We start from the raw sequence: 10,400 nt of genomic DNA, 5'->3' as shown, positions 1-10,400 counted from the left end.
CAACATGCTCTTACACCCACGGCTGGCTGTGATCTGTAGTTCCAGAAAGCAAAATGTTAAATAAAAGCACAACACCCTCATTCCAACCACAAATCTTTATTAAAAATACTAAAACCCCAAGAAATACAGTAAACACCCTCATGTACACCATAGATTTTTATTAAAAACAAAAAAAAACAAAATACTCGCCATGGACGAAATCCTCAGTTTTCTGATGCTTTACCTACACACACTCATTTACGCAAAGTCCCAACAAATATTTGTACCTTCGAAATGTCCGGCTTGCCCACTGTCCCACAAATATTTGTACCTTACAAATGTCCATGCTTGGCCAGTGTTCAAGAAATGTTTGTAAATGGCTAAAAAATTTCCTGCTTGTAAAATCTTTAAATCTGCTGTCCGGGGGGGGCATTGTTGCTTACAGTGCTGGGGCCCTTCTCGATTGCAGTGTGGGGGCCAATTCTCTTGTGCAGTGCTTGGGCCCTTCTTGATTGCAGTGTAGGGGCCCAATCTCATTTGTAGTGCTGGGGCCCTTCTTGATTGCATTAATTTGCATTAATTTTTTATACTAAAATGACTGCCTTAACCACTCCTCATTTCAAACTCGCTAGGACCAATAATAGAGCGCGAGGGGGTGGATGCAATGTTAACAATTGAATTGAGCGTTTTTTTTTTAAAACGAGCGCTCGAACAGGAAAAAATGAGCGCAGGATTTTTTTTTTTTTTCGAGTGTGGGATTTTCACCCGTCTCGCTAACAATTGCCCCTTTGTGTCCAGGTCAGGCTATGTGAGACCACTTTACTGGAGAGGTAGAGTGTTCGTCTACATTTCAAATACAACTAGTAAATGAACGGACACTATATAGAAATATTCTGCAAAATCAGCACATATTAAATTCAAGCTGTTTGGTCTGAAATTTTATTAGACAAATGTAACTATACAAAAAAACATGTACATTAACTTGTCACACAGCTTCTGTGATAATTTGTGAGCTTTGCTCCATAGAAAACTACTAGCAAAATGTGAGCAGGTATTGCCTGGTGTTATTACAGTAGTGTGAACTGGAGGATTATTAAAGACATGCTGTTAAGTGAAGGAAGAATAATAAGCTCTAAATATGAAGGTGAGGTCCTACGTAGTGAGATAGCTAAAAGATCTTTTGATGTGGTGTTGTCTTGTAGTTAGGTGAAGATTGATAGGAACAGTCTGCTACTTTCTAGTGGGATGCTGTATGTAGGTGGTAGTGTATAGTGTGGGGAGCATACCCTTTCTAACTATTGGACATATGTTACTGTTATGCAGAGTAGGTTTTGGACTCTTGCTCAGCAGTGGGACGGTACCATTATTAATTGTATGGGCTGCACAGTGGCTTTGTGGTTAGCACTTCTGCCTCACAGCATTGGGGTCATGAGTTTGATTCCTGACCATGGCCTTATCTGTGTGGAGTTTGTATGTTCTCCCCGTGTTTGTGTGGGTTTCATCTGGGTGCTCCTGTTTCCTCCCACACTCCAAATACATACTAGTAGATTAATTGGCCGCTATTAAATTGACCTTAGTCTCTGTATGTGTGTTTATGTTAGGGAATTGTAAGTTTCAATGGGGCAGGGACTGATGTGAGTGAGTTCTCTGTACAGCGCTGCGGAATTAGTGGCGCTATATAAATAGCTGATGATGAAGGCTGAACTTTCAACACCAGTTTATACTGCTCTATAATGACCACATTCGGTCCAGAAATATAAATTTTCTATTCAGTGGAAGCAGCACTGAGTATATGTACAATTTCCTGCAATCACAAACCGAAACAGAATATAAGAACAATAATATTTTGAATTTACAAGTATTGTCTAATAAATCATTCTGAAGTATATGCAGTGCTTTCACTAGTCGCAAGGTTCTTTCATGAAAGAGACGTGATTTTCTCATTCATCACTTCTCCTAAGGTCATTGCAGCTTCAGTAGTAGTATCTACCATCGATGTATATGAAGAATATAAAAGACAATACAAGATGTGGTTAAAGAATGTAGCAAATCATTTAAAGAAGTCTGTGCACTCATAATTGTGAATGAAATCACCTTCCAAGCTTGACTTCCCTTCTTGTTTTTCAATATTGCGGAAATGGTCCAATTGTGGCCTAGTGAGAAATACCAATTAAAAATTGTAATGGAAAAAATTGTGTGTGATATATCACAAGCAATCAATGTAAACTACCAAAACACTGGTTACCAACACCAGTAAAATTCTCTCCTACTCACTGTTCATATTTTACTTTTCTGCAGATTGCCCTGACTAAAAAATGAATTCTAAAAACGTTCTTGTACATCCAACCAAGGGAGAACCAAGTTAACCCCCCCCCCCCCTCCCCAAGTTAGATCCATTTTAATGTTAATGTATACTATGTAAATTATCCGTTTCATAATATTTGTGGCAAACCCGTCTCTTCCTCCCCCTTTTTCCCCAAATCCCTTTTGCTATTTCAAGTTGTCTTCCATGACTTTTTTTTTTTTTTTTTCTAAAAGTGATGTGTTTCACATATGTCCATATAATTTCTCCTTTTGAAAACTTCAATAAAAATTGTAAAAAACGAAGGAGCCCTGGAAAAAAAAAATTCAGCCTGCAGTGTAAGCAATTTACAAATGCTAATGCAGCTTTAAAATCTTTGTTTTGAATATTTCAGCAAACGTCTATGAAACATACCTTCTACAATGTTTCCTTATTTCATGCTTTACTGATCCTGAAGGTGGAGGCTTAAAATGTGTTTTTGTGCAACCTAACATAAAATAAAGCAACATGGACAGTAGTGCCAGCTTATTAACTGAAGTCCAGACAAACCAATTATAATCATGGTAACTTTTAAATATTTCTGATTTCTTTATTATCCCAAACAAATATGGTACTTTTTGTTTTTTGTGGAGCGGATTCCTAACAATATTGATGTTCATTTTGCTATTGTTTAATGCAGTTAAAAAACTCACCTGGTCCTCTAGTGTTTTTTTTAGTTTTTTTTTTTTTTTTTTTTAGGTTTTTTTTGTGCTTCACTACATCTTGCCTTGTGCAAGCAATAAGCAAAAAAAATAACAATAACACTAGAGGACTTGGTGAAAGGTCCACTTTATGGACAGAATTGTTGCGCAGCATGTCCCAGCAGGTGGTCCACCAAATAATCATAAATGATCTTTCATGAGTTTGGCAAAATAAAATGTTGCACTTACTATTTTACAAGCTTTGCAGCATGATTCAAATAAAACATGGCAGCCACTTTTATAACTATCCATACCGCAACTTAGCTGTGAATGCAGGCGATTGTCTGTCAGGGCTCTCATGTTGCTGGTGCTGTAGATTTTGGCAATGCTGCACAAATACCGTTTCTGGCCCATAGTAAGATCTGGATGCTGAAATATAAGTGGTCTATGAACATAGTATAAAAGGGGGAGACGGTGCACAAAGACTTGAAGGAACTAATTTGTGTCTAAAGATGGTCGGAATATTGGTAGCAATATCAGAAATGTTTGATACTGGTAAATGTACCTGAAAGATAACCTCTGTAGCCCTATGGGTGTGTGCGCGAACTCAGAGATGAAGCACACAATCCTTTTTTGGCAGTGCAATGCTCCCAGATTTCCAGAAAATAGTACATTTTATAGAGCAATACTGGTGGCTTGTGATCCTTCAGTCTATGCATATGCCAACAAGAGAGCTAAAAGTTTTAATGTGCACTTACATGTTTAAAGGGTTTGGGTGTGATACAATGTGATGTGGATTGTGTAAAATACTGTGAAATTATTGCATAACCTGTGTAAAAAGTTAAACCGCTAAGGGAAGTAAAGCTGCAATCAAACCAGCTAGAGTAATTAAAGTGTCAGTGGTACCTCATCTATAGTCACTAAGTAAGTGGTAAAGGTGATAATGCAAGGAAAATTTCGGAGTCCTAATCGTTGTCTTTATTATTGTATGTTAAACTGTTTTATGCCCTGACATTATTTTATGTCAAAATACAGAAAAGTAGTTGCTGCCCAATCTTCATTTAATATTAAAAAGAATACGAACAATCTCCCTGCCCAACCTATACAAAACTATGCAAAGGAATAGTGAATTAGCTGGCTATAAAACAAATTATTCAAAAAAGTGGAAGCTATGCTCCCCCAAATCTCCTCTCATGGCGCTGAATCCCTTAAATCCCATTTTTATTTTAAGTGGCAATCCATAAAAAAAAAAAAAATATCTAGGGGTCTTCCTTGCACTACACTACAACTAGCTATTCCAACCCCCCCCCCCCCCCCCACCACCACTTTTCTCTAAACTACAGAATAATTTGATTTACTGGATCCCTCTCATCATAGCTCGGCGGTTCCCAAAGTGTGCGCCACTGCTCCCTGGGGTGCCGCAGCGCTATCACAGGGGTGCCGCAATCGCCATAGCAAAAAAAGAAAAAAAAACTTACCGATCATCCAGCGCCGGATCCCCCTCCTCACTGACTGCCGGGCGTGACGTCATCACGTACGTCAACTTCAGTGAGGAGCAGCAGCAGAGAGGATGTCAGGAAAGAAGGTAAGTTAAGGAAGTGAAGGGGGGCACAAAGAGATGCTGAAGGGGGGCACAAAGAGAGACTCTGAAGGAGGGGGACAGAGAGATGCTGAAAGGGGGGGACAGAGCCACTGAAGGAGGGGGATAGAGAGACGCAGAGAGAGACACTGAAGGAGGGGGACAGAGAGACACTGAAGGAGGGGGACAGAGAGACACTGAAGGAGGAGGGCAGAGAGAGACACTGAATGGGGGGGACAAAGAGATGCTGGAGGGGGGTCAGAGTGTGATCTGATGAAGAGGAACACAGAGTGTGAGATGGCGAAAAGGGGGACGCAGAGTGTGAGATGGCGAAGAGGATACAGATTGAAATGGTGAAGGGGCGCAGTGATATGATAAAGGGGCACAATGTCATACTGAAGGGGTCTAAATACATCTTGCGTCATTTTCACCCAACTACTTAAAAAACGGGACCACCAAGTAATTATTTTTGCTTAGGGGTGCCTTGGAAAAATGAGGGTGACCCTAAGGGTACCTCGAGCTGAGAAAGTTTGGGAACCACTGTCATAGCTGTTAAAATGAATATCATCCCTGAAGGGTTAGATTTCTAACTTCAACTGTTTCTGATTTACAGTGCCCATGATGTCCTGTTACCAAACCACTTTGTGGTAATAGTTCATGTTTATTTTTTCTTTATAATTCTTTATTTCAAATGGTCAAGCATAAATATACATACATTAGTATAACGTGACAAAGGAACACAACTTGAGTATGCAGACCAGTATAAAAAAACAAACATGGTAAAAAAAAAAGTAACTGGGGCACTAACAGTACAACAGAGAAGTGAATATGACTAGTTTTAAGTAATAAAAGAAAGGGGAGATGGGAAATGGAAAGTTAAAATGGGGAGGGGGCTACAGGACTAGAAGGGAGGAAGCAAATCCTAACCATCCCACATTAGAGGTGTTGGTGAAATGCCTGCATTTGTCAGTGACAGAAGAGGGCAGGTGTTTTGGTTCCAGTGAGGAGCGAGTCATCACACCGCATATAGATCAGGAAAGAAACTCAAGGAAGTGAAGAGGATGGCCTGGATCTGCTCTCCACAACGAGCATGCGGCCCGTACCTGGGTAAATACATGGCCTCATGGAAATAATAAGTAACTTCCTCCATGGCAGCATGGTGGCGTAGTGGTTAGCACTTCTGGCTTACAGCACTGGGGTCATAAGTTCAATTCCCCACCATGGCCTTATCTGTGAGGAGTTTGTATGTTCTCCCCATATTTGCGTGGGTTACCTCCCACAGCCCAAAAACATACTGATAGGTTAATTGGCTGGAGCAAAAATTGACCCTAGTCTGTCTGTCTGTGCGTGTTAGGGAATTTAGACTATAAGCCCCAATGGGGCAGGGACTGATGTGAGTGAGTTCTCTGTACAGCGCTGTGGAATTAGTGGCACTATATAAATGGTAATAATAATAATAATATGTGCCAGATTTGATTTTTAAGAGTGGAGAAAGACATTGGAAGTGGATTCTACCAAACTTTTTAGCTAGTAGGGCTAGTTTCTTGGATAATTTATCTAGGTCCTGGTTAACATAGGAGAAACACCCATGGGTCCTTTGGTACCAGAGCTTCAAATAGGCTGTTTAAGAGTGTGTCGATTTCTTTCCACAGAAGGAGGTAATAATAGGACATGTCCACCAGATGTGGACTAGGGTGCCCCTGTGGTTGCAATTTCTCCAACAGTTGGGTGAAACGGAAGGAAACATCCTAACAAGCGTCATGGGGTGTAATACCACCTATAGTATACTTTGTAGGAGTTTTCTTTAATCTTGGTAGAGATTGAACTTTTAACGATTCCCAGTCTCATGTCCTCCCAAGCCTGCTTATCTGGTGGGGGGGCCTAGATTTCTCTCTGTCTCATGATAGTTTTGAATAGGTAGGGCAGTGTCAATCAGAATACTATATTGCTATATAGTGTGGTGTCTACAGCTGAGATCAAAAAGGGTGTGATCTGATGGTAGTGAGTGCAAGAAATGTCATATCTGCAGATATTTTAACAATTGAGCATGTGAGAAGGTGACATCTGCTGAACACTGACAAGGTAAAGCCCATCCCTGTTTTACTTTTAACTGAAATAAATGATGAAAATTCTACCTTGAGAAATGTTGCATTTTTCATAGACCCGGTAATTGGTATTGTTTTGATTTGCAAAGTTATGGGAACACATTGGGATGTCTCATTTCCTTTCCCCACATTCTTTGTCCCACAAGCATTCATATTACCAGGTAATCCTGAAAAAAGAACAGACTGTTTAATCAATCGTTAAACACACATTATGTGATATATTACAAATATTTACACAAAAAATAACTGATATAAAGATCTCTGATTTTTATTTATTTTTTTACACTCAGCATGTGATTGGTTCTTTTGCTTAAACTCTATGGTCCTATTTGAGCAAAAAAAAAAAGAAAGAAAATGTATATTTACCTGATAAATACCACAATCACTGCATGGTAAATATATGCACAAAATTATTAAATGTAGTAACAGTATATGCCCCACTTAGTGTCTATGTATTTATATCCATGATACAGTTAAGAAGATTGGCTGGAGATTGTGGTCTCCTGCACTATAAATAGCTATTCTTGTCAAACATCGAAAATATTTAAGATCAAGCAGTCGCTTTATACAATAGCTTTACCAGTGTTTTGGAAACCATCTGCCATAATCCCCTTTTTAGTTTTCATTTTATAGGCTGTGGCAAAGTGAGTGGTTTTCCACAGGCCTCTATTAGGTGTTAAACTGACCAAGGCAAAGTATAGCTTTGCACCTAGGTTACAGGTATAAGGGTGTAAGATGTGTGTGACAAGGGAAAAATATATAACGTGTGATTTAACTTACATGCTTTGAAAATGGTTTGAAAGTGTCTTTTCCACAGCTAAAAGCTGTGGAAAAGCTGACAGGGTGTGTCTGCATAGAAGTGTAATTACAGAACACCTGCAGAGAACTTTTTTTTAAAGCCAAGGTGGGAGTGTCACCTGTCCATCAAGCAACGACTGTGGGAGGAGCGTAAAGTATATAAACCTGAATTGTGCATTTGTACAGTGCAACAGATGCTAGATTGTGGCCAGTGTCTAGACAGAAGGACTCTGCATAGTCAGTGTTAGGTTGCTTGGTGTCATCCTGACAGAAGTGTATGCTGCTTTATTGTGATGGAAAAATAAAAGTTCAGTTTAAAAAGCAGGAAATCGTTCATGTGTGTATCACCCGAGGGGGTGCTTGTGTCACAGGCAGTTGCTGTAAATTGGCATTTTATAACCCACTCCCTGTCCTGTGGTACCTGTGGCTTTCCCCAGGGAATCACTGGCCTATGTCAGAGTTGAAGACAGCCACACAGAGGTTGCAGGCTAGCTGTATTTTAAATATGTAGAGCACCGCTCATTCTTATGATTTCATGTCCAGTAACCTTGCTCAGCTAGTGAAGTGAAGGACTAGTGTGATGTCATAACCTATGTATTGGCAGGGGTGTAACTAGCAATTAAAAAGCCGCATAGCAATATTTGATTTAGGACTTGTCATGAATATGGCCTAATCTGAAAAAAATGGCAAACAAAATTATGAATGTGGATCTAATACCTCCACAACATATACCGTATATACTCGTGTATAAGCCGACTGTTTCAGCACATTTTTTATGCTGAAAAAGCTTCCCTCGGCTTATACACGTGTGAACTTACCTATTCTCCGGTCCCTCAGCTCTTAACTTCGGCATTTGGAATGCAAGGTTGCGTTCCAAATGCCGAACTTCCTGTCAGTGGAACGCACATGTGTTCCACTGCAGAGGTAAGTAAAAGGCTGAGGTGGAAATTAGGAAGCTCACATAGCCCTACGGAAACCTGCCAGGTGAAAATCGTTGACCGCTGTGAGGAATGTACCAGATGCAACTGGCTACCGCGTCTTCGCCACCTGCGTCCGGGGAATGCACTGTTCTGCCCACCTGTGCTTGGACGCATGATCGACTATTGTCGTGAGAGGCCATTTTAAGTGAACACCCCCTCAACACTGGGACATCTGCAGACCGTATGTAATAACTTGATTACTAGATATTGGATATATCTACTTCTAGGAACAATCACTGTTAGAATTTCCTTTCTTTCAATACATGGTTACTATTGGTTAATATTATGTTGTATCTTATATATGATGCTAGAGGTGTTCTCCATGAAGACTGGTGGAATTCTCACCTTCCCTAGAACTAATTGTATTAATTAGTGATTGTGTTCTATTCTCTGTACCATTTACACGTTACTGCTTTACATTTAAACTGGTACTGTAACAATGTAACCACAGGATGGTAGGTCCACTGACAGCTCTCTGTTTCTCTCTCTGTCTCTCATTAGGTAATAATAGGAAGCATTCTGGTTTAATAGCCCCAATTTTGCGGGGAAAAAATGCATATGTTTCTATTGTAATCTTCTGGGGAATTTTATATATTTTCAGAAACACTCCTATAATTATGAATGTGGGTACATTGGTATCCTGTGGATATGTTCCTCATTAGACACAGGTAATAGCTTGCAAAGTGCACTTAACAGGAACAGGAATCATATGAACATTTATTTATATAGCTCCAGCATATTCTGTAGCACAGATATTGCCACATAGACACACAAACTCATTTGCATCCTATAAATATGGACGCATTTACACCAGTGGGACAGTGGGCTGATGTGGGTATTTAATGATTTTTGGTACATTTGGAGACATTTTGGGAGCCTGAGTTGGACTGTACTTTCAGGGAATATGTGCTTATCAATACGCACAGTTATGGTACTAGCTGTATATGTATTTATCTAATGCATAGAAGCCACCCCCCAATATATTTATTTTTTAAATTTACCAGTAGCTGCTGCATTTCCCACCCTAGGCTTATACTCGAGTCATTAAGTTTTCCCAGTTTTTTTGTGGTAAAGTTAGGTGCCTCAGGTTATATTCAGGTCGACTTATACTCGAGTATATACGGTAAGTTGTTTTCAACAACCTGTTAAGTCAATGTGTGGAAGTAAACCAAGGGTTGACATGTTGATAACTACTTTTGAGATATGCAAAATGTACATAAGTGTGCTATGATCATTACTGTTTTTACTTGCTGTCATACGCCGGTCCTTCGGTTTCTACAACCGTGGCCCGACACACTTACCCGCTCCCCGCTGACCTCCGTGCTCCGGCCGTCGGTGGAACAATACTGTTCCACCTCCCTTGTCAGCTGATTTTATAATTACTTCCTTATTTTCTCTTAATTGGTTTATACCTTCTCTTTCCCATTTAGTTAAATTCAATTTTCTTTTTTTGTTGACATTTAGTTTTTCTAACTCCGTTTCAACCATTCTCTGGAATGTTTCAATATAAGGTCCCTTTAAGTGACTTGGATAGAAAGATGATTTAGATTTCAATTCTGGTTGTTTAAAAGAATTTGTTGGAACAGACTGGAATTGCATTTTGTATGGATTTTGATGGGAAAAAAAATTCAGAGTGAGCAAAAAGATTGGGCTTTAATGAAAAAACCTATTAACACCAAGAGAGGCATGTTTACTGATGTCACTCATCAGCAACTATTTAAAGAATCATTTGATAGGTAATTCCCAATCCCTGAGGAAGCCTGTAAAGGTGAAACGCGTTGGTGAGAATGGGAAACAATCCTATACTTATTTGATCATCCCCTTTATAGGAGTTTTTTACATTCTGGATGCCGTGCCAAATAACCGGAAATACGGGATATGTAACACGATAGTTACACTAACGAGAAGTGGAAATACAAGTGGCTTAACTATATGCAACTACGGGAAACACCACTGACAGTTGTATATCACAAAAAC

At 39.6% G+C, this 10,400-nt stretch overlaps 1 protein-coding gene across 1 annotated transcript; it reads right to left on the bottom strand.

Annotated features, from left to right (window-relative positions):
* Positions 1-1,321: 1,321 nt before the first annotated feature.
* On the bottom strand, positions 1,322-10,022 carry FAM216A (family with sequence similarity 216 member A). Its single transcript, XM_075211433.1, has 6 exons — positions 9,725-10,022; positions 6,676-6,812; positions 3,276-3,390; positions 2,696-2,768; positions 2,074-2,132; positions 1,322-1,965 (listed from the first exon to the last, which is right to left on the bottom strand). Exons 1-6 carry the CDS (start codon positions 10,020-10,022, stop codon positions 1,898-1,900), a joined length of 750 nt encoding a protein of 249 aa, XP_075067534.1. The 3' UTR covers positions 1,322-1,897.
* Positions 10,023-10,400: the final 378 nt, after the last annotated feature.

This window comes from Mixophyes fleayi, chromosome 1 (genome assembly GCF_038048845.1).
Source record: "Mixophyes fleayi isolate aMixFle1 chromosome 1, aMixFle1.hap1, whole genome shotgun sequence".
Taxonomy (NCBI): domain Eukaryota; kingdom Metazoa; phylum Chordata; class Amphibia; order Anura; family Limnodynastidae; genus Mixophyes; species Mixophyes fleayi.
Note: the sequence above shows the minus strand (reverse complement) of the source record. Positions and strands in the feature narration are given on the sequence as shown.